The 25,405-nt window shown below is 41.0% G+C and overlaps 2 protein-coding genes and 1 long non-coding RNA gene across 21 annotated transcripts in view; 1 reads left to right on the top strand and 2 right to left on the bottom strand.

Annotated features, from left to right (window-relative positions):
• The window catches only part of LOC111251864 (uncharacterized), a 69,900-nt gene extending 53,507 nt beyond the window's left edge, over positions 1-16,393 (bottom strand). Inside the window, exon 1 of the mRNA XM_022808943.2 lies at positions 16,074-16,393. The gene's annotated coding sequence lies outside the window, so the exon portion shown is untranslated. The remainder of the gene's footprint in view (positions 1-16,073) is intronic.
• The window catches only part of LOC147755143 (uncharacterized), a 45,750-nt gene that overhangs the window by 4,019 nt on the left and 16,326 nt on the right, over positions 1-25,405 (top strand). For 2 of the 10 annotated variants that reach the window (XR_015328999.1, XR_015328998.1), the window contains exon 1: positions 23,012-23,142. The exons of 1 other annotated variant lie outside the window; for it this stretch is intronic. This is a non-coding gene — a long non-coding RNA (uncharacterized LOC147755143). Of the gene's footprint in view, positions 1-1,828; positions 1,883-2,832; positions 15,124-15,765; positions 15,838-16,364; positions 24,226-25,405 lie in introns of those variants that run through there. 7 more of the 10 variants (XR_015329005.1, XR_015329001.1, XR_015329002.1 and 4 more) reach the window with 7 other exon arrangements.
• The window catches only part of Rab3-GEF (Rab3 GDP-GTP exchange factor), a 36,529-nt gene continuing 33,668 nt past the window's right edge, over positions 22,545-25,405 (bottom strand). For all 10 annotated transcript variants that reach the window (XM_022808934.2, XM_022808935.2, XM_086990859.1 and 7 more), the window contains one exon: positions 22,545-24,946. In XM_022808934.2, coding sequence (XP_022664669.1) covers positions 24,804-24,946 — 143 coding nt within the window. In that variant the 3' untranslated portion in view covers positions 22,545-24,803. The remainder of the gene's footprint in view (positions 24,947-25,405) is intronic.

The following is a 25,405-nucleotide window of genomic DNA, read 5'->3' as shown; positions in this document are numbered from 1 at the left end:
CATTCTCTCTGTGAAGGAAGACAACTCCGGGCACACATTCCTGTCGGATCAGACCCCGAGGTTCTCCTAGGATTATTGCTCGTTCGGAGCAATAAACCTTTCTTGCATGAAATGAACTTAAAGAGGTCTTTTCGCCTTATCTCGTCGACGTTCTGTTTTTCCCGCTTGCCATGCCCAAAATACTTTTACACTAGTGATGTAGAATCAAACTGACAGTGAGCCATTGGCCGCGGCGTTCAGAATGATTTGCCATAAGACAAATGCCTACTTGCGTAAAAGATGCCTGGAAGGCATTTTTTTATTTGCAGAGGCTATTCCCATAAGATAGCCATATAAATAGCTCAACCACCGCAATCCCGTCCCATAGCCTCATCAGTGCCCACCAATTACGTCGCGAAAATGTTCTCATAATGTCGCTGTAGATGAGGGGATTTCGCCGCTCGGCGCAGTGTGGGACGCGCCTAGACCAGGCGAACTCGAAGGGTTAGGTCGGATGTTCTGAGTCCTGGAAGTTATTCATGTGCTTGAAAGCCTATGCTTGAAGGAAGGCAGTGGGACCGGACAGGATTTAGAATGAACGCTTCAATGCTGCCTAAAGCTGGAGTTGTGTTGAATGTCTCTGTTGAGCGAGCGTTTTCGCTCCAGACTATTTTCCTGCTGGAATGCAATCCTTCTCGAAATTCAAAAAGGCTAAGCCAACCGACGTCGCGGCGTCGGATCGCAAAGAAAAAAAGTCTGCTATAAACTTTTTTTCGTGTCAGTTGCTCAGAAGTAAGTATGATCCCCAAAACTAGAAATCTCGACCCGAACAATTCAACCAAAATGAGATAGCAGTGAATAAATATAGCTACGCAGTGGTTGTAGGTGCATGAAGAGAACAGGGTTACGATCGACGATGGAATTTCGAAAATAGCCGCGTTCTTTCAAACTGTGTATATGGCCCACGGCGATAACCTACCTGGGCTCTCTCAATATTGCAGATAAGATTTTCCAAACAAGAGACGTAGGCCTAGAAATATGATGAAGCTTGTTCTCTACGGGAGCAGTTGCTTCCATGTGCAGTAGAGCCTAGAATCGGAGTTGACTATCAACATAGTCAAAACCGAGACAATGTTTTTATTGCGGATCGTGATATGCTATATCTTTCGGCCAACCGTTAACATGTGTTAATCGATTTACATTCGTAGGAGTACACATTTCTCGCCGTGCTGGCAGAAGTCTCTCCCAGAATAATCTGAAAAAATGCGAGAAAACCTTGCTTCGTCTTTAATACTTGGCTTTTACCGATTGTGTCTCTCATCCGCTTCACGATCTTTTCACTTCAAAGTTGTGCGGTGAGCTTAGTCTGGGTTCGTTTCACAGGAAAGTATCTTAGCCCAATAAAAACTTTGATTCTCCAAAAGAGCCTTGGTATCGCACCGGACAACCCATAACACATTTGTTTATTTCTTGGCGGGGACGCTATTTCTGAGGATCTCGCTTGTCGTTTCAGCTAATCATCAACTTCGATCCTCCAAGAAAGCTTGATACAACAAAAGTTCACGGGAGTCGACCTGCAGTATTACACAACGGGGGCTATGAGAGATGAGACTTGAAAAAAACTTGTCTTTCGAACAGACGTATAGTTCCATGAACTTAAGGATACTGTGTTTTTATTAGTTGTAGGCAACCTTATGATCTATATCATGTTTCTCGCTGCCCAAAAGTTCAACCGCTGGGTAGCTTGGTTGGGTAACTGGCCGTAGAATGGCTTGGCATGTGTATAGTGTACAATGGAATCAAAGGTTGAAAATGGCTATGTGAACATAATTTACATTGATCGTTCCAGGAACCGTTCCATGACATTAGCATTAGCCAGGCTTGTGGAGCCATCATAAATATGGTATGATATAACATATAAAGCTTAGCACGTCAAGCTGTTATGGATGCATGTCTATATTTAAAATGCTTTTGATGCTTCCTAACAAGGATTAGTAGATTAATTAGATTAGTTAGTAAATACTGTAAATATCTAGAAGAGAAATAGGGATCTATTTAATAAAACTAGTAAAGTATTTGCTCCGCTCTGCACTCGTATCTTTGGCTTTCGATAATATTCTAATGTCCTCTTTTGAAGAATAGGCGCTAGATTTTGACTGCTATCCTAGAACTGGCGTCTATGACTCAAGTGCAGTGCAGTATAGACATGTTCGGTAGTCAATATTTCATGCTATCGCTGACTAAGCGGGCACAATTGATTGTGTATATGCAGCTGTTTATCCAAAGCAACTTTACTTAAGTAGCTTAAAAATAAATATTGCCAGTTTACGTCCGGGAGTGCCGTCAAACATAACTTCAGGCGGCTGACCGCCATCGTAATACTTAACGCTGCGCAGTTATGTGTAACTTAAAAGATGACTACGAAGAAGGTGGAAGTAAGAACGCATACTTACGTTCGTGTAGATTTAAACAATCTCGGCATTGTTCATTGGATTCATCAGAAAATGTTTAAAAAAAGTAAATGCCGTTTGCACGATGATTATCGTCATAAGCTATTTCCTTAATACATTTGTGGATTTCATTTAATATGATTTTGGTCGTTATTTCTTATATCTTCTTACCATTGTCTTGCTAATCTTAGCGAGGGGTGCCTTTTAGCCCCGAAGGCGAAAACTGTCTGATTGAAGTAAAATGCGCAAAAAATCGTTGTAGAGCTGCAAATATGCGAAAACAGAAGTACGTACTTAACTTATTTTTATCATACCTGATTATGCTACGCGGACGGCAGAAAGGAAATGCAGCCATAGCGCTCATCAACAATATACCAAAGGTACATAAATCCGATTTACAAATAAAGCGAGGTCTATTTCCCTCTTATCTTTGATTAGTCAATATAGGGTAGGTGTTAAAATTGCTAGGCTTCATTTTTTAACTTAGCAGAAATTGATTCCCTTTATATTTTTAATGTAACAGAAGTGTTATCGATTTTCAATCACATAGTAAAAGTGTGTATAATATTTAAGCATAATTCTTTACGAAAGATTATTTAGTAGTAGTTTCAGGGTCAATTCATATGACTTGAATATTATTATAACCGGTGTTGGAATTTTGTTTAGTTTTAACATATTTTCCTGAAAGGCTTCGTTATTTTTTGCTAAATACCTGTTTGCCCGCTTAGAAGCCCCCGCGCAATCTACACGCTCATACAGCTTGTTTTGTGAAAATTGCCTCCCGCGAACTGCTTCTTATACTATTACAGCCTCTCTATTTCATCATTTAACAACAATAATGCCGCTATATACTCCACCTTCTAGTGACCTTCGTTCCATTCTTTCGGCCCTGTGCTGCCAAAAACATTATTGTTTGGAAACGACGTCGTCTTCATGTTCAAGGAAAAGGGATATAAACAAATATGCAATTGCTTTCAATTGTCATATTTTCAAGCCGCCATTACCCCTAGAAGCGGCGTCTCCATGTGAAATCGTTATATTATTTTGAACGCATGCGCACTGATTAGATATAATTGCCGCTAGAAAAAAAAAAACAAATTGTGACCTTTGTCCCTTTGACTAGAGAAAAATATGTACCATTTTCCTAAAGCAAAAATAACTCTAGGCTTTGTGTCAGCGGGATCGTCTGCTATTGCGTCATAATTGTTCTGTTAATTATTTGCTTAACTGTTTTTTGCTAGGTCAATAGGGCCACTACGACATAGATGTCTTTCGTCGAAGTTCTATTGATGCTGTGAAATCTTTGCGTGTACCGAACTAAGCTAGACGCAAAATAGATCGGTTTTCTTATCATTTGGCAATAATATATTCGGAAAGTGAAGCTATTCTTGCCTCCGTTTGAACGAAGGATAGCTTATTTGTGGTGTGTAACCGCTCAACGTTGTATCTCTTTGTTGACAAGGTCCACCTATCGGAACGTATAGCTCTGCAGGATTATTCAGGAATAGGGATCTTTTGCCACGCGTTTAGTCGGGCAGGTAGAAAAATAATTGTCAGAACGTTTCTTAAGCTAGTCGCTGATTCACAAACGAGAAATAAATCAGATTTTTAATGAGCAACTGAAGACCTGCTCTTACCGAGGTATAAAACAATCAATTGACTGACGTAATCAATTGGTTTCTCAGATACCCTCAATCAAGTTGGTGAAGTAATTCCCGTTGCCGTCTTTGACTTCTTTGATTTGACAATTCCTTATTGAATATGTATGTTGAACCATTGTCGAAAAGAACTTTCTTTCTCACACAAAGTAGACACAGTGTACGCGGTTGTTTTACATAAAATCAGGCCTCAAAAGGCTTACCGTATTGTGCTCGCCAATTCTGACTTGATCTTACGATACCGCGCCATAACTACGAACGCAAACAAATCTTAAGCGGGGTAATCAGCAAGCGGTAAATGCATGTCCAATGGTTTATTTCGTAGCTTGCGGTCTATTATGCTATAGTTTCCCTTGTGCAGTTTGCTTTAAGTATTTTTCTCGCACTACAGGTTTTTACAGTGTTGATTGCTGTCTTTTCCTCCGGCACCCATAAGGTTTTCTCTTTTAAAAGCTGTTGTTCTTCCATCTTATCGTCTCTGCTCGATAATCAAACGCCAAAATCTCTAACTACAAGTCTGCTCACGATGCTCATAAATACTACTATCAGCTATATTTTCACAGAGCCAAACCGCGATTTTGTACTACCTATGCATTTTTATCAATAAGCTATGGTAAAACTTTTATCCTCTTTAATCGTCTATTATGTAACGTCTAAAGTAGCACTTCGCATGCACAGTGGTTTTCACACCTTAAAATAGATTGCTTGCTTATCATGCTCAACTAAAACAATAACTTTTTTTTTATAAAACGGAGAAGCTAACATGCCCCTAAAATAACTTGTACATGCCAACGATAAGCTTCCAAGGAAACAAACGAAATCACATTGCATCGATGACTTCCGACATCCTGCACGCATACTAGAGGGGCTAGTTTTAACGATTCGTTGTGCTACTGGCGTATTGAGTACTTTGCCCTTGATGATTTAAGGTCATAACCGCCGAGACGATTCATTACTAGTAAGCATTATATCTTAATTTTTTTAAAATTGCAGCGGTCATAGATAGGCGAATCACCCTGCAGTCATGATTTGATTCGAGTGAAAATTTCAGCCTCTTAGTTAGACCGTCAATGTCAATTTTTAACATTTGACTTCGAAAGTGAACAGTGTCGAAGCGTATAGATCTGATCCTTTATCCAGCCACTCAGAATTGGCTGATTGTGCTTGACCCTCTCTATTAGTACCTTTTTCAGGCGATTTACCGTAACAATATATTCTTCCGCAACATCCAGTCTCTTCAGTCAAAGATAAAAGCACTTCTGTCAGAATAGCGCCGCTCAATTGATTGTCAAAAATAAGTCATACGAAAGTTACATTGTAGTCATACGTGGTCACTATCAGCAAAATGATGGTATATTTTTATCCCTAGCGATCTGGATGCTGATTGACGTATCCATTAGACCAGGAGAAGCTGCAGGTGGAATCTGAGAATACTGCTATGGTCCATATGCACAGAAATGTACAGTTTGCTTTTCTTGCTCTTTTCCCCTAGCTCTACGCTATGTCCATATTCCTTTTACTTTTAGGGTAGGCATCGTACATTAAATTATAGTGAATGCTAGGAAGAGTTAGTGAAAAAACAGAAACAGAAAATTGAATATTGCGTATGACGAGCATAAGGGACACAAAACACGACTTCGTGACCGCTAGTATTACAAATGTTCTATAGTTAGTTAATGGCTATATTAATGTAACTAATATGTATATAATAATGTAATTAACTAATGAAAAGCAAATTGTACGCAACATTTATCTACATATTATAGAATGAATTTTGAATCCAAAGCTACATATAGGGGTCCGGTAATAGCCCTAAAGGTATATGGAAGTATGCGGTTCTGTTATCAAAACGTTTGCAGTTTAGGCAATTCCTGTCAATCGAAGTGATGACCTGTTAGATACTCACTTTGTGCCGACGGCACGTGCGTAAGAACAAACAAAAGTACAGTTCATACGCCTAAAATGTTTTCATAGGCACCACGCGTTAAAAGGCTCTTCCTCTAGAAAAATACTCTAGGGATTTATGCGTTACTAATGTTCTTTAAATAATTGCTATGTACCATACATATTTCCACTTGAGGAGGCCGTGTATAGTCTGTATGGAATACATGCACATAAATAGAGCCGTGGACGACGACATCCGTTACATTCGTCCGTTTGATAGGCAGCACAACGTAACAAGGACACACTTGTGGACATCTTCTGGCCACCTATGGACGTTAAAATGGTCTAGAACAAAGCATGTTTCTCATGTTATTAGCTCATTTTCTGTTACTCTCTTTTTTACGCTTAGCCAAATGTTAGCTCACTTCGGTCTGTGCGTGTTTCATCGCAGCTTTGCCTTAGACACATACAAAGAACGTGGGAGGCAGGGCTCTAATGTGAAGCGAATAAAAACGGCCATCGAATACAAAATCCACTGGCAATCAACATTGTTGACCTAACCCACAAATTGCTTTTGGGCATATTATATGCCAGTACGGAACAGGAGAACGAAGACAGGTTTCTTTTTTTGCTAACTTCAGTGCCAAATTTTACGCTTGTCAACTTAAAATCAGGCTGCAATTGAGCTGGCATAACTATCAAGTGGACACAAAACGATATCGATGGAACGGGGCAAGTGACTGGGGCAATCATTGTCGGTAATAGTTAGTCGGCTCTAAACTTTGTCGCAATGTCAATCATATCTTTAGTTTGATTTCTTTATTTTTGGAAGTTATGTTCGCAAGTTGTGTGCCTGCATAAACAAAATTCTATAGCTGAGTTACAGTATAACTGCCAGCTGAATCACAGTGCGTGATCGTGCTTGTCATCCAACACGGAGATTACCGCAAGAGTTTCCTCTCCATTTTGTACCGATCCTCTTTACTTCAGTGTCAAATAGCGTTTTATGAGGATGAATTAGTCGTTTTGCTAACAATGTTGTTGGGCTCATTGACCGTCCTGAATGAAATTTGTCACTGAACATCTGAGCCGTCTAAATACAACAGTGCGAGCTGCACGCTTGTTTTACTAGTCTTCTTATAAAATGAAATATAGTTGAAGGTCTAGAAAAGCGATGAATGGTAGCCAAACGTTCATATCTGTCTTAGAGATCCGTAAACATTGAGCCCGAACGCGCTCAGACTTAGCGTAAAGCACTAGGTATGCCAAGCGTTAACTTTCTAGCCCTACATTATTATTCTGCCCCGTGCTCGGATTCAAAGAATCGTTGCACGGTAAGATTGATATTCGCACGTCCGATGGCAATGAATTGTTGTTCTGCAGTACTTATTATTGCTATTCTTGAGTATAAATTCAGGCGCGACCATGGAGCACGCCTAACGGAACCAACGGTTATTATCTATTATATACTATTATACAATTATATGTTATAATTTTTTTTAGAATCTGTAATTTTGAAGTATTATCCATAGATAATCCTGAGGAGGACAGGATTGCAATACGCCGCCAAGTTATGTAGGCGTAACTACAATGTTAAGTTTTCCATCGTTCCTAGAAGCTTGTCAGAGCCGCCGTTCATATTGCACACCGATCAGTACCTAGGGTCACTCTATCTTAGTTCAGATAAAACACTGGCAAGCAAACATGTGTGTTGAGATGGAACCAATTATAGATATATAACGATTGTTGTACGGCTTTTTTTTCACTGTGTCCAATTAATTCCAATATTTATCTCATTATCTTGCTCATATTAAAAGGTTCATCTTGAACCTGTCTGAACGCTGTGGATCACTATCATACATACATATATATATATATATTAAATCAATAATTTCTATAACATGCGGATGCCTGGTAAATGTATGAATCCTATAGAAAGATTATTAAGATAATCTTTATTAAGATAAAGCAGAAACGAATCAGGCGGTACATAAAGTCAGATGAAGGATAATAAGTGTCCCAATCAAACAAAAACGACTCAGAAAATCACGAAACGTTGTAACGTCACTGCTGAAAATTGACCGAAAGTTTCAAGTATAGTATCCGATGTTTATATTCATTGTAGATTTGTACGAAAAACGCTGCCTATTGAACTGTGTTCGCAAGCAACAATGGCGTCGTCTAAAAGCTTTGGGTCCAAAAATAGTTCTTTATTTTCTTTCTAAGCAATTCACCTGTCCGAGAAAAAAACGCGTTTTCCTTTTCAGCTGCCACCGAAGGCTTGAACAGCTGCATCTTTCAGTTGTTTCAAACGGGGAGCTCCCGTTCAAATAAAAAGATACTTTATTTTCGAATATAATCGCTTGGAAAGCGTTACGTCGTGATCAACAAATCATAAAAACTGATATGCCTTGGCAGATTAGTTACGCAGTTAGCGAATGCACGTGCAAAACTTTTTTTTTATTGAACGATCTTAAAGTTTTTACAGCTTCCCTGTCGCTGATGGCCAACACTGCTTGAATTGCGATTGAGGGTGTTGGCTATTTGAAGTTTATCACAGCATTATCTTAAGTTGACTCATATAATTGTGTGCTTGTCACAGGTAGCAAGTCGTGGCGTTCACTATAGGCCAACTAATGTCTTTTATACCCAGGAAAGACTGAACCATTTGTATGGCTAGAGGTGAAATAGGTTGCTTCTAAGTACAGTTGATGCCGTCAATGAAATCAATCATTGACCTCGCCACTAGTATCAGAGATACACAGCCCTATGGGCATATGCGGTATAGCGTAGCCGCAGACAAAACCAAACAGCCAGTCCACTTTGAAGTGGGCTATAGACGTCTCGCACTTGGCTGTGCATAGGCACTAAACTGCAAGTGATCGGGAAGATTACAGAGCTAGATTATAATCTGCGATGACTGTCGTATGTATACTATTTTCCAAAATTATTAGATGTACCCAAGACATCTTGGTAGTTTGAAAGGCCTCTTACTTATGTTCGTAACAGATTGTTGTGCCACCTTGCATATAAGCGATCCGTAAATTCATGCGCTTCCAAAACATGCCGACGAGAGCCTTAGGGCCGCCAATCGTTCACGGTATAAATTCTGATACCCGGCAAAATCAGTAACCGTTCCAAACTGATTAAACAAAAACGGTTCCCTTTGATCGGAAAGTGTTAGTTTATACGAAGTGTAGACTTCAGAGCTTCGGCTGTGTTCGATAGCCAAACGACCTTACTAATCGGGAAGAGGAGTACAAAGTATGTAGGCCGCTTTTTCTGATGTCCAAATGCATCAATTATTTATATATATATATATATATATATGCTATAAGATTTAATACCCTAAAATGACCCCGTCTTTGCTCATGTTTGTCTGCTGGCTGCCTATAATGGGTGAGATCTCCGCTGCAGTCGGCGTCACCTATACCATTCGACGACAGCCAGCTTCGTACTAAGCTGGGCTGGTCCTTCCCATTCTTACCATCTAGATGTTGGTCAGTTTTGTATATGTATAGTTGCGTTTGAGGAGTGTGGAGCCACGGGCCGCGTGTGCGCTTGCTCGTTTGCATGCCTCGTCAGCTACCTATTATCACCACTGCTTGTAATCGTCGAAGCAGCAGTAGCAATAGACGGTATCAGTAGTTGTTGTGGCCAAAAGCGGTAGGGAGCCGCTGTAGTTGGTCCGTGATTAAATGAGTGTGGCCAGGGCGGTAGGGATGGCAGGTGGCAGGGGGTACCATTTGGCAGACATCGCGTTAACAGCAACCGCAGCAGCGGTCGAAGTAGTGGCGATGGTAGTGCTTATGGTAATAGTGTCAGTAGCAGCTGTCTTGGTAAAGCTGACGGTGCGACGACCCAACGGCAATGGCTGCCTGTTGCTGCTAAAGCATTGCCCTTCGTGGAGCAAAGAAGATTTCCTAACGCGTCCCCTAACACAGCATAGCCAAACCGCAATTCACTCATGTAACCACGCTACACGGCGAAATGCCGCACAATCAAACGAACCGCGAAGAATCGATACGACTATGTCTTCAACGTTACATCGCCGACGAACCGTTCATTTGGCGTTGAGAGATTTGGGCAAAATGGCCGTTTGCCTGTTAACCCTTATTCGATCAAGAGAGAAAAATAAGCAGGAAACCGATTCCCATGTTGTCGTCAATATGGCGGTCAGAATAGAGCGGCGTACGTTACAGCGTCGGACCTCCAAGCAACAGCGGTGTTGATCATCTTAACGTCCGTCACAACTCGCCCAGTTTCTAGTCGTGCTATGGGGATAGCATTCGCGGAGGGCAGGTCACAAGTCAAAAGCAGCCTAGCATTTGAGTGTACAAAGCCCACACGATCTGTCAACGGCCGTTGATAGCGTAGCCGGTAGAGCGTCAAACTGTCTGTAACGGTATGGGTGTGGTTACGCTTCAGGTGTTTTACAGGTCGGCGTCGTTATAATCGTCATCATCGTCGTCTTCATCGCCGTCATCGCCATTTTGATCGCCACTTACGTGTTAAGTGCCGGCAACTCTTTTCGGTCCATTTTGAGAGCAGTAATCGATGGTTTGGCGGTGCTGTATTATTATTGATCGTAGTATTAGTTATAAGCGGTAGAGTTAGCGTGGGAACTTTGCAGTTTGGTAGCGTCCTCCAGCCAAACGACGTAAGCAACTTAGCTCGTTGACAGACGTATGTGCAGCTGGTACGCATGCTTTAATCGCGGCGTTTGCGTTAGAGCGTATTCAGTGGGGTGCAATACTGGGTACTGCGGCCATCATTTATCGATTTGCTGTAGTGAACGCCGAGGATCAGGCACAACCTCATAGGAATGGTACACGTTCAATGACGCCATACATCGTTAGAGTCCGAGCGTTCTAAATGCCGCAGTTTGTGCGCAGTAAATACTATTTTAACTTTAGCATTAGCAATTCTATTTATCTACTTGTATTCCATAGGCCATTGCCACATACAATTTCAAGCTCTGTTCTATTCTGTAGTTTTCATGTCGATTATATTTGTTGTCAAATTGCTTGAACGTGTCCAGACGTCGTATAGTTATAAGAATGGCATCACCTGCGTCAGGTGCTCACTAGCTACTTATGTTATTTGCTAGAAATGGCTTCTGATGATATAGCATGTTTCAGAATACGGATGGCCAGGACATGCAGGACACGTCACCTACAATGCCAATTGGATTTCGATTTTTAATTATTACCATTCCTTTCGGTTAACTTCGCTCAACTTAAAACCTTTCAACTGTATACGTTGAGCAGATACCGCCACTAGTTCGTTACAGGACTTACTGCTCCATTGAACTTAATGGAAATGGTGTCATAAAGCCAAAAACCGCAGGCAGTTGTGCAAAATAGTCATTGGCCATATACGAAGCCGAGTGTCTAAGGGCAATGCATGAAGAGACAGATTTGATAGCCATTTGAGTACGATTCGCTCTGGTTATCCTATTGTCAATAGAAAACAGGTCTAGAGACGGTGCGACTCTTACTTTATGTCGGTACAAGGCACAATTCAATCTAGGCATTGGCCTTAAATCGTATTCTGCCAAACGTCACGGTTCGATAGTTAAGAAATCATGCGTGGCACGCAAGATACCTGGCAGCGTTGTTGTCCAGGACGAGCGATAGAATAAGGCTATACTATTTACTTAGTTTAATGGAGGATACAGTGACGTAGTCACTAGCCTTTCGAAAGAGCAGTGTTTCAAAATGCGATAATATAGTAACAATAATTATTATGTATGGAGAGATCTGAGCCGCAAATTGCGGAAAACCATCGGCGAAGCGAAGTATATAGTGAACTAGGAAGTATGTAGCATCCACAGCGAAAGATACTAACCGGCATAAAATCTCCGAACTATTTCTATCTTGATCCGAGTACTGATGATAAACTAGTAATACGCAGCGTACCGTACGAATATATGACCCCCACACATTATTATAACTTTGATGACTGTTGTTACAGTTGTCATTCTCGTCAACAGCAAGAGGGGTATCTTTTCGGGGGTGGAACAAGGCGAGTCAATACTCAAATGAATTAGATACCGGAGCCGCATCTAATTCTATGGGCGGATAAACCGGGTACCCGGTCGACCTTCCGGCACCCGTAGTAATGCCTCAGAAAAAGAATGAACGAGGCAGTTGTTAGTCAGTTGTTGGAGCAACAACTCAAGGACATCGCCGGTTCACGTCTGCGGCGGTAGCCTGGCCTCCAATGGAAGAAGGCGGGGTAGCATGGAATCAGTAATTCATCTCTAATCGATTGTCATCTTACAATTCGATCCCGATAATAGCACCCCAATCTCACTATAGGGCATAGTATTTTAATTATAGTAACAAGGCTGCGTCACAATCGTACGCTGGAGTAGTAACAAGAAACAATTTCGTACAAGCGTCTCAATTGTGAATATTAAAAAACTGAAGCATATCATGAAGAGATAATAGTAATAACAGTTATTATTCCGTGGGTCTGAACTCAGTCACACACTTTGGTTCGGGCGACTGTATATCAGAAGGTTATTTAGAACTACAGAAATAACGTTATTTATCCGATATTGAATGGGCCATTATTGACCATTGTCACAATAAGAAAAATAGTATTTCTCAATGTGCATCATGTTACTTGGATAAAAACGTACTACAATGTTTATTTAATGTTTTTTTTTTATTATATCGAGTTGTACTTCAATGTATTGGTCCTATCGGATACTAGAATGGCCGTTGTGGGCTAATTACAAGTGTCTCACGTCGCAAAATAAAATAACAGAGATTTTTATTTCTTGCGATGAACATAAAAAGCCATTACCGAAAGAAATTAGATGACAAATAAGTATATTCGTCGCCAGGGGTGTGCGTGCGTGTTTTGAGGATACCCAACTACAAGACGGTCCTTGCATTGTTGAACAAACTTTCAAATTTTCCCAACTATTTAGATAGGCAACATGAGGAATAACTTGGACGCTATTTGTGCTAACTTATTTAGAACTACTATAAGAACGACTATGCTAATGTGTGACATCCAAGGATAGCCCCATTCAATGGACCCATTTACATATGCTTCTCACATAGTGTTAAAATTCATAGCATTTGCTGCGATATAAGATGAAGATGGAGTCGATTACTCTTGGTCTGCGTCGCCGTCTCGAGCAGAGGCCGTTCACGCGTACGGAAAGTTTTACTGTTTGGAGGTGAGAAAGCGTAGATCGCTGTGCATACTTTTGTCGTGATCGTTTCTTCTAATTGAAGAACGACACGTTCGGGATAATCCATACATCCTCCAATTTTCGATCGTAGACATAATAACTCCGTAACACCGATACTATTATTCTATTATAGAAGTTCTGCTTCATTCTTCTTCATTGCATATTATCTAATTTACGTTTACGTCAGATCATACGAATTTATCAACGATTGCGTGAATTTGTTTATGTAGCCAGTAATTTCATGTCTAACTCACTGGCACTGCAAATTTCTTATCATATCTCTATGCTTGACTCATCGTTTATTGGCACACGTTGCCGTTATCAGTTATTTCGCAGTTATGAAAATTACGTTGCGTATTTAGTTGAGCACGTTTCATACAGTGTACTGAAGTGATGCGTAAGTTGCACTTATTTGATTATATCTAGAAGTAGGGACTTTTACACAACATAAAGTTGTGTCTTTAAAATTACCGTAATTTCTTTAAGCACATCTGTATCTGCTTCTGTGTGCTAAACTTCACTACGCTGGAAATACTACGCTATTTTAAGATTTATGAGGTCCGATAATGGTAGTAATGGTAAAAATCGTTAAAAAATTTGACGTTAATACTACATTGAAGGAATGGCTCCTTTCCTGGAATGGAATCAATGGAATGAGATTGTTAAAAAAACACAGCAGTAGGTGTACGTCATGCCCATCAAAGGTTAGAGCGTTACAGATTCCAAAATACCGTTTCCAGGTTAGGCAGCGGTTATCTGCCTGACTGATTCGCAAAAACTGTGAGCAGGATAAAAGTTAACAGTCTAGCGATTGCCTTCAGGCTCTAGAGGTTCATTCTACTACTACTACTTACTATGAGATTTGACTTTTCATTCTGATGGAACGCAATAGTCCCGGAAAGATTCACGCATTGGTTGTAATTTGCCAGGCTTAGACAGCGTCTCGGAGATATGGATTGCCTATTGCTAGCTTTTCCAACATTAAATGGGCAAAATAGGGACCCTGTCCAGTCAAATCGCGTATCATCTTGACCAATCTTCATTCCATCAAGTGATCGATGCTACAGCTTTTTTCATACTAGCCAATCTCTGCATTATTATACCTTGTTTGAATTACTACTTTTGTTACACCTTTGCAGGGTTACAACAATAGGCGTATGCAAATCATAGCTAATATCTGAGAGTTAACCTGATTATCTTAATGGCAGTAAGCTGAAATAATGCTGACTTCATATTCTGCCTTTGTGGCGCTACGCCATCCTCCCGGTTTACCCACGATCCGATCGTTACCGACGAGAGCCGAAAGAAACGAAGAGCAGTTTCTGTTCCGCTCTATGGAAATTGCAGCAACCCCCTAAGCTACGGCGATCAGCGTACACAGGTTCTGCTGCTGCTACTAGCCAACGAGGCAATGCACGCACGCCCAACAAAATGGTCTCAACTGTAATAATGACAAAACCAGCCACCAAAGCTGATGATGTGCAGGGGTTGTCGACAACAGTTGTTGATGATGTTGTTCTTCCGGCATTACCCCACCGAATGGTAGCGGTGTAAGGGTAACAACAGTGGCCAAGAAGCACAGCCCCCCAGACGACGGGGGCAGGAGAGGATATTTGCTCCGTGGGGTCGTCTGACTATGCATAAGCCAAATAGAGCAACCTAAGTATCTAATTGAGGATAATACCCCATAGGGAAAAATGTAGCGTCGCCAATCAACTGTTATTTGCATCGACGAGCAACTTGTCTTACGCAAACATAAGATAACATTAACGTAGGACAACAATGACATTTTTAACTGGCGTCAAGGAAGACTTGTTTGTTGACAAGAAACTGCTCCAGCCTAAAAGTACATACTGCGAACAATGACTCAGCTAACAACTGCAAATGAACAAGCCCCCATTTGCTTTCTCACCTGACTCAAACGGCCGCGGCATACCACGTGAGTTTCTCAGAAGGTAAAGATGCCACTAACCAGTCAGAACAATTTTAGATAAGTTAGTTTACTGCGATGGGTTGGTGAAAGCGCAGCGGTAACTAAGTGGAAAAATTGAGCGTATAAAAGCCATGTCGTAAAAATGCGGTGCGAGGGCTGTATTCCTGATTACCCCACGCTTCTTAAACACGTTATCTACGTCGCCTTCACAGCTTACTCGTCCTATACATGCATATACAACGAGTTCCGTTGCGACCGACGACTGGCCTTTTTTTCCCTTCCTTGTCGCAAGAGGTGAATTGTCCTCCCTGGCACGAGCTTCAGATCTCCGTTAACACACACACACACATTACACTTATATTTATAAAAACAACATATGCTTGCGACGAGCATACCGCCCAGAATAATCTCTTGCCTAATTGGATGTCGAAATTAGCAAATTATTAAATTAGGAAAAAAAACATATCAGAGTCGATATGTTCAGCGTATGCATATTCATAGCTAGTTGAGGAGCACAGCGAGCGCCTTCCACAAGTAATAAATAGCTAAAAAAACACTAGTAGCTGCATTATGCCCATCTACCGAAAGGATCAAAGAAAAAAATACCTCTTAAACTAAAAACTATTTTATTACCTATCTGTTTTTTAGAATTCTATCGTTATGCCACCACTCTAGGAGCCATCTTATACTGAAAAGGCTATGTAACGTAACCAAATGCAGGTATGGATGATGGTTTAGTCTGACGTTAGACAGCATTTTCCAGAAACGTAAAATTAGTAAAAAAAAAAATTACGCTATTCAGTTCACACAGTCAATACGTGAACATTTAGAATAAGGCGTTTCGCAGCGCATGCGTGAAGAAAGCTAGCAAACGAATAAAACGCGCGTCGGATGGGGGGCGAAAAATATTTGGTTAGATTTTTGTAGAGAAAGTAACCTAGGGTCCTAGCCCCTACCTTTTGCGGGTCCTGAAGAAGGGAAATCCGCGCTACCACTGATATCCTTGAATTTGTATCCTAAACTGCGATCTTATTAATATAAATCCGTTAGGTATCCTTGGACACTTATCCTTTCGTTGTCATTTTTTGCCTAGACAGCACAATGAACGTCGTAAGATCATTTCACTCATATGTTAGATGTGTATACTTTCAATATAGGTCTAATTAAAATCAATGATTTGTTGGCTGCTTTGGCAGCGTATTAATAAGGCTAAGTGGACACACATGCATTAAGTTTCTGTGTCTTAGCCCACCGCAGGCTAAGTTAAAACTGAACGGCGAAAACAACGCACCCGTGTGGAAGCTCCTGCGATGCGAGGAGGCGAACAAGCTGGGGAAGGGGGCTCATGACGGCGCCTACCACTATTCGAAGACTTGACTTTGTTGTGTAACGGCCGCGGCTGCAGCATCGGCCCGAAAATGGATAGCGAGAACAAGCATATGTCAAGCAGGACGGATACCCCCATCTGGATTATCTCTTAAACATAGGGGTAACAAAGAACAAAACGAGCTGTGTAATTTGTCATTTGGTTTTTATGTATGTTTATAACAAAGCAACGCGAAGGAGTTGCGTATGAATCAGCGGAGCCGTAGATGACCATCGAAATATGCAACAATGAATCCGCGAAGCGGCATCATTACGATACAGTATTATTACCTTGACACCTATCAGGGTTTGAAAGCGGACAGCAGCAGTGTGTTAAAACCTATTCGATGTTTTTCTCTGGTGACATCAAGACAGCGGGAAAAGAGAAGTCGATTGAAATGGAAATCATCTGTACAAATTAAAGTGGATATATTGCCACCTGACAAACGCTTGCGCATGCGCTAAAACTGTCCGCCCCTTCTCGTTTTCTAGCAGGACAACATATACACACACAACATAATCACCAGAGTCTCATTTACATGATATCGAGCTTTGCAGATTTATAACACCTTCTTCCGAAAATGATCCAGATCACTGAGTGCCTGTTACGTGCCTGGTCGTCTTGTTGTTTTTTTTCGCTGGTAGAACCGATTAATTCCTACACAGTTGTCTGTGACAATAGCTGGGAAAATAAATTGATTGTCTAAAAAAGAACTTTAATCGGCCAGTTAGCTTCGACGCGGGTGTTGATAAGGCCAAAAGGACTAGATTTCCTTGAAGTAATTAGTCGCATCAAGCACACGCCATACGACAGCAAGTCTGCACCTCCTTCGTTGGGCCCGTCAGATTTTTAACTCGCCCTTTTTCCATTGTGCTGAAGTATATATGAGCTACAGAAGTCTACGAACATGATCGCGCGTCGATATGCAAACATTAGTAGCCGCCGCCGCCGCACCCTTGCAGCTGGAACCGCAGAAACTTTCAAAGTTTCGTAAGGGCAAGTGTTACAGGATCAATCTCTGCCGTGATACAAATCTGGACAGTAACCATCACATAGAAGAAAAAAAGAGTCCAAATTTAACTGAAATACCCGCATCTTTATTGGAAAGGAGCCTCATGAAACCAGACTGAAGTAGGCAAAATTTACTATACCATCGGCCCTTGATGCTAACGCCCCCTACCGACAGTTTATTACGTATTTAGCAAATGTTTGCCTTTTTAGAGAAATATCGGTATTGTAGATCTCTACATTTCATAATCAGAAAGACAATTCACGAACGCTTTTAAATTATGAGTAGACGTCCATTGCGCTCGATCGTGCGATTACATTCTTCTTATTAATTTTGTGCAGATTTACAAGTGCTCACTCAGACCATCTTCAGTTCGCGGTGTTACGGTCAAAGAGCATCTAAGCGAATGCGTGACACTGGTAGAAGTTGTTACTACTTTGTCAGTGATTTTTAAATACGATGTGTTTTAGTATTTAACGTAATACTCTTCTTTTTTCACATAAATATATCACTGAGGATCTTTAAAATGTTCTTGAAAGTCAGCGGCTGGCAGCTTTAGGCAATTAGTTAATTCGTATTCTTTTCTATCAAGCTGCAACAATTTCTACTAAAAAAATAAAGTTGGTTCGTAAATGGGTCAGGAACGACGCAATTTATTGATTCCCACTTTCATTTCAGAGACACATAATGGAGACAGAATGGACCAGCACCAGTTCATTAAAATTTCTATTATTATGGCTGCATTTCCCACTTCATACTTTGGCTTTGCAGCTCTCGTTTCTGCAGTAACACCCATGTTTGCATACATTGAATATTTCAACGTGTATTTATTGATTATACAGGAGTTTAGAATTAAATACTTATCGTCAGCAGGTTCAAGTTAACCGAAGTAAAAATAATAATGATACATTTTTATTTCACTGTTTGTTTGAAGAATAAAAAAATTAGGTACATGGACTAGGTGAATAGTCCAAAGTAGTGGCATTGCTCCCTTCAAGTGAAGCCAAATACAGGTGGCGCTTCTTCTTCGCCGTGAGAAAGAACTCGCAACAGCTGGGCTGGAGAGGAATCGCATGCAGGGTCTTACAATACACTGCAAGGAAAGCCCTTAACATAGCGCGATTTATGCTTAGAGTGTTGGACCCCTCGGAATGTACGAGACGCCCTCTGGCGTCGATAGTAAAATGCATAGCGCTGCTCACTGCTCCGATATGGGACAGATATCGCTCCAGATAAACAGAGTATGGCACAAAGAGCCACGAACAGAGAGAGAGAGAGAGAGAGAGAGAGAGAGAGAGAGAGAGAGAGAGAGAGAGAGAGAGAGAGAGAGAGAGTAGTCAACGCAGAGAGCACTCGTTTCACTATTCCGTCGAAAGATTCTTCGTGGAAGAAGCGAAAAGGGATCTGGACAACGAGATGGACCTGTCGACGACTAGGAAGTTGTGAATCTTATAGCAATGACAAGACAAATAATTACAACCAGATACGGCAGACCAGCAGTTGGACAAGATTCCTTATTTCGGACCTGCGAGTTTGGTACGACGAAACACTGCCAACCTTACGTACCACACCACGCAGGTAATGGCTATACATAACCTGTACCAGATTTAAGCAGTAAAGATAGGGAAAACGCAGCACAACATATGCATCTAGTGTGCGTCAGGTGAAACAGAAGAATCGTATCAATCTGCAGTTATACTACGAGTTACGTATATACGATCATTTATAGGGGGCTGCCATAAATACATGAACTACGCTTTTGATAGAATAATTTTAAAAAATTAAAACGCCTAAACAGAATCACGTGGAAATACAGAACGCATGTATAGATAAAAAAAGAAAGAAAAAGCAGCCGCCTCTCTAACTGGCTGGAGAAATCTGCCAGAATGTTTTTAAACGTTTTCAGGCGTCAGGCGAAATAACAAAAGGGATAACGCTTTGGCGGGTATGATCGTGTCTTACACCGCGAGAGTGCGAACAAACAAATGAGTCTCACATACGAGTCCCATCAAATTGAAATCGCTCCAAATATACCGGTCGCAGTTAAAGGTCCATAGCTCTATTAAAAATAGCTTAAAGTAGTACGCGGAGAGACGAAACAATCAGGGCGTTTTGGTCTTCGGCTATAATAACTATGTTCATAAACGAATTTTTTTTTTTGTTGCAAGACAACGAGCATTGAGTATAAAACACTTTGCGATTGTGGGGTTAAAACCTGAATCAAACTGAGTGAGGAATATCGAAGCCAGCGAAAAGTGATCATTTCTGTGTTCAAGCTTACCCAAATTGTTTTTTCAGCAACGCCTGGCCCGCTGTCATGTCATCCATACGGTGACAAAACGTTGTTTTTATAGTGCCATCTGCGTCATTCGAGAACGTTTTTTAACAAAGTTGAATTTCTATTGTCATACATAATTCCGTATTGACGCGTACTCCCATATTTATTTAATTATTTCAAGTGCAAACCGTTCCACTTGCATGTATTACGATCTACGCCTTTGCGCCCTTCACTGGCTCGTTTGTATCGTAGCTGGTATTGATCCTTAAACGAGGGCCCCTTATAGATCCAGCCAGGTAATCATGCGTGATGGTTACCGCTAGCGGTTCTGTTACTAACATTAGCCAAACATAAAGCAATAGAAACGCTGCAAGATAGAGTGACACCATTTGAGAAATCCTATATTCTTGTAGTGTTTATTAGCTGGTTACCCTACAATACTAGTAACAGAAACTTGTATATTCTTCCTTATGTATAGCTTCCAAATGTCTTAATCATACTGGGTACATTGTAAATACTAATGCAATAAACGCCGGTTGCCAATGTCCTAGCTCATATAGACAACAAACGTTAACGAAGTGAGCAAGTTAGGCGACGAAGGAGCCTCGTATTTATAGAAAGACGTTAGCTGAAGTCCTACAGCCCCTTTGGGTGCGCCTCCCGCAGCCTCTGCCAACAGAATCTGAGAAATCCACACGTTGTGATTTTTGTAACGTGTTTTTTTAAGATTGCGCGCAAAAACACGCGTGATGGGTTGCATTTAAAAGCGGTGTATCAAATTAAATTTCAATAATTATCGCCGATTTGCAACACAACTCTAGAGATCGTAGTAGTCGTGTGAGCTGTTCACGAAGCCCGTGCAGACGACGTGTCCATCATTTATTTACGATGTTTATTACTAAAAATACAGGAAACGGCCGATCATACTGAACCACCCATCATCGTTGTCAATTATCAGTAGGCAGACAACGAAGCAGCTAAGTTTAATTCGTATGCCACATGGCGCACCTTTCATTAACTGGTAGCACATGTGAAATGAAATAGATCCTTTACGTCGTCCAGGTCTTGTTTGAAATCATGTGCAGTAAAAAGGGTCATGCAATCAAAGCTCATCTCATTTGTAAAAGATCGATTTATCTTTAGATTATCCCTAGAATCTACTATAAATGACACCTGAACTTTCCAGTCGGATAGTAGAACTCCTACTATAGGCCAAAAATAGGCAAAGCTAATTGAAAAAAAAAACATACTACAGACACTAGACCACACCAACTTGCAGGCAGATATGCGTCTTGAAAATGCTCGGTTTCAACTATCCAAGATTAGTCTTTGATTTCTAAGTAATCCCAGTACGTGCCGCTGAGAAAGCTACGTTGAGAGTACGAAAAGCATAGAGGCGGCCCAAGCTAAAGGTTTCGAGTCTACTGCCTAGCACTGCGTCAATCAAGGCTGATCCCCAACATGATACGAATGTCCCTGTTCTTAGATACGGACCCAAGGTTCATATCTCTTTAAGTTTAGACGCGTTACTTATGCTCTGCTGGAGGGAATCAGCGAACTATTACCTAAATGACTCAGTTTACCTTAATAAATAACAACTCGATTTAGTTAATATCTCGTGACATATGCTGTGCTGTTTGCTATTGTTATTATTGTCAGTAGTATTATTGCTTCGACGTAATACGACGACCAACGTCTCTCGTCTACCTTTTTTTTTCAATTTTTTTTTAAATCTCTGTCTATGTCTGTCTCCTGCTGCATCTATTCCGTTCCCGGATGTTGCTCTATCCATTATTATAATTGTTAATTGTGATTATTTTTACTATAATAGTAGTATTATCTAATTCGCTGCTGTCGTGTCCTCTCCTCAGACCTACGCAAAGAACAAAGGCAGGTGACTCTACAAGTCAGTGCCGATTAATCAAAAAAAAACAATCAAGTACACGAATCTAGCATTGCCGCTACCGTGTGTGCGTGTGTCCTTCTTATGTACGCCGATGTTTCGATTGTTGTGTTGTCTATGAGATTCATTATTATGTCGACAATTTCATTGTGTTATTATCTTCTTTGATTATTAATCCTCATTTAGACTTGGTTTCTTCATTCGTTCGTTTTGCATTGTCTTTCTCTGATCCTTAACATTTTAATATCGTTAACAAGGTATACAAAATACGTGAGTGCTACACAATGGCTATGCAATAATTATACGTGTAAATATAAACAGTAATCATATTACTATTGTTTTTTTATTATTAATTGTATATATCATGCTTATATTACTAACATTGTTTGTTATCTTTAGCGATAATGATGTCATTGCCTTCATCATTTACTAATGTACAACCAAAAACGCGAACTCTTACATCATGTTGACACCGCTACGCTGCTGCTCGTAATAATAATAAATATTATTATTATAATGTTTATCATCGCCCCTTTAATGTACCACCTTTAGTTTAATGTGTGTTGTCTGCTCGATATTGTGATGAGTAGAGACGCGCACGTGTGTGCTTCCGATGCCATACCCCGTTTGCACACGTCATCAATACAACAGCGGCAGCAGCAGCAGCAACAAGAACAACAACGAAACGAGCGCTTAACGAGCTTTCACCGCAGGCACAAGAGACTGACTGTTCGCTCTAACTGGACACGTTGGCGTTTAAGTAAACATACCGAGCACCGAAAAAAAACCACCAACACCTGACGGAACGCACACGTCTATAATTACATACCACTCTGAAATTCGAAATAATACCGCGTCAATAAGGTAGCGCTTTTTCAAAATCCTCTATCCTAAACGCTGTTTCGATGGTAACGATGATTGGGTTTCTGAAATAAGTTAGGTGCAGATGCTCGCTCGGATGTACAGATTTGTGTGTAAGGATATGTCTGATCGAAACAACACGACCCTTAGATGACAATACTGTGTTCGCCTCGTCGGATAGGTGGAGACTTCAGTTGCTGTTCTTTCGATGCGTTCGACGCGCGTCAGCAGTACAGTCAGTGCCATCTAAAAGTGTGATTCAGCTCTTTCCCGTTCCCTTAGACTTACTAATCTCTGTCACGTTTTAAAGCGATATTCATAGAACATTGGATCACAATCGATTGGGTGAACATATAATCGCTATTGCGCGAAACCATTCCGAACCAACCGACCGTATTCGTTGCTTAAGCGTACTGTGTCTATGTCGGATCTGGCCGTCCGACTTCATTTTCTATTAGTCAACAACTCAACCGAGAAAGAGAGAGACGCGCAGTGCGGAACTCAACATGGCCGTTTCTCATCGATGTCTTCCTCCTCAACAAACTAGCTGCCATGAACTTGGAATTCGAAATAGAATCGGCGACTACGTTATCTCAAGGGAATGGCCGGTAAGCAGGAAGAGTTGAGGAAACTTGCTTCAAGAGTTTTGTATTCAGTCCATACGCATCAGCATCCTATTCTTTGTAGCACAAGTAGCCACTCAACGAGCCTTGACAACACATTTTCCAGCTATGCCTGAAGCCGAAAAAAAAAAGATTTATTGAGCAGAAGTCAATGCAGAAGTCAATTTCAAATAGAAGGCCCTTGCTTACAAAGCCTGTATAGAGTCAGAATGCAAGTCGGGTCGAATGTTAAACAATGTTCGTGAAGCAAAGAGTATACCTGTGTAGGGCGACACAGGCAACAAAGATCAATTGAGCCAATTTTATTTGAAAAGCTCCGTGCATTTATACCAAATCTGTCATTATTGCAGATTGACAACAATTTTCCGCGAAGGAGAATACGGACAGCAGAAATTGGTATATTGGAGTTTTTGTTGATAATATCGGGATAATAGGTCCACGACAAGGCAACACAAAGCCGATAAAGGAGCGATCAACGAGAGCTGGTCTCGGGTGGTCGTACCTGCTGCTACGCGACTCTAACAACCCTAATGTCAGATCGACCTATTGAAGGACTGCCATCAGCTACTGAAGTTCAGCAAGGCCCATCGAGATTAATAAATTGAAAAAGCTAGGCCATAGATATCCATGCTACGGGTAATCAACCTCTGCGTTCATTGAAGTCTACAGCCTTTATTTCTAATTCACAGAAGCTTTTAAATGGTTAAATATATGCCGTGAAGAATCAACGGTTATCGCCAAAGTGGTCCATTTTTATACATGAGAAGAACTTGCTCGATTTTCGTTTATAGCAAGGGAAACAAGAGTTCGTTTCAACATGTCAGTATTGTGGGAAACAGTTTCGACGAGCGAATTTTCTAAGGCAGTGGGATAAGTACACGTTTCAAGCCTTGCATCCTTGCCTTCCAAAACTGACTCATATCGAAGAGTCAAAGGGGTTAGGAAAAAAGCTCGCTATACGGTGTCTGTCTGCCTGCGCGTTGCGTTTTGTCATGGCCACATCAGTAATTGTTTGAGACGCCGAAGAGGCTTTAATAAAAACAGAAATAATACTGATACAAAGCCCTAGCATGGCTTTTGATTCTTTTTAATCTAACTCTGTAGATATTTACTTTGTGAGTACATGGGCATTGAAAAATTACTTCAGTTAGCTAATCGAGCTCAATAAATAGCATTCTGGCCTGATACTTTACAAATGTAAACCTTCCCTCTGATTTGTCAGTTGCGTTCCCTATCATATATTGTTTGTTGTTGGTATAGTACATACGCTCTGAATCGGCCTTCTCAGTCGAAACATCAGGTAATTGGTAACTAAACAAGCCAATTCTACTTACCTACCATAGGTTCTTGAGCACATAATATTTAACACTGAAAATCGCGCATATGAAGCATTGTAAACGCAGTGATATGTTAATATAGATAACTATGGCTCGCCACCCGCTGTATAACTGAACTATTGTATTCCGCTCAACGTAGTGCTTACAATGCGTTCTGTGAATTCGGCACTTTTTACGCCTAAACGTTAAGTCCGTAAACGGTAATTTGTTGCTGTGATTGTTGTTCGTGCTGTTGCTGTTGATGATTAAGGCTACTTGTGCTTCCTCGTACCGTCGCATGTCTAAAGTGTCGAAGATCTGTGACATCAATCACTTGGCCTGCGTATCATTAGGCGAGACACCCGTATTGTCACTCGTTACTGTTAACACGCCTATTAACATTGACGATTTGGCCTTTATCCATCCTCTACGCCGGCTGCTGTCAGCGTCTCCTGGCCGCGTCGGTTTTAGGTCTGAAACATTTTGCCCACGCTGTTACTGTTGCCATCGTGCGTTCTATGGCTCACCGTAGCGCTGCTGCTCAATGTGCATAGCTATATTTTTTGTCTCTACATGCTCATTTGAATTTAATCGTACTTCTACTGTTTGTCGGTTTATAATCTTTATACTGTTGATGCAAGCTCATGGGTGACCTTGACTTTCAAAAGCTCTCTGTCTCCGTATTTATTGTTGACTATATTCTGATCATGCTGATCAGTTCAAATATGTCGTTGTCTATGCACTCAGCGACGTCTATTGGCAGAGTTACGCTTCACTGACTGAAGGCGTACGTATGGCTCCGAACCGCCCATTGAAGCCCTCGAAAATTGTCAGCCATTATCATTATCGGTATTTGTTACAACGCTATTTGTTTGTGTCATTACTCTTAAATTCTGATAATCCTGTGGTTACTATGAGTGAGTGCACTTCAA

This window comes from Varroa destructor, unplaced genomic scaffold, assembly GCF_002443255.2.
Source record: "Varroa destructor unplaced genomic scaffold, Vdes_3.0 BEIS01000005.1, whole genome shotgun sequence".
In the NCBI taxonomy this organism is placed as follows: Eukaryota; Metazoa; Arthropoda; class Arachnida; order Mesostigmata; family Varroidae; genus Varroa; species Varroa destructor.
The sequence above is the reverse complement of the archived record's forward strand: the minus strand, read 5'-3'. Positions and strand labels throughout refer to the sequence as shown.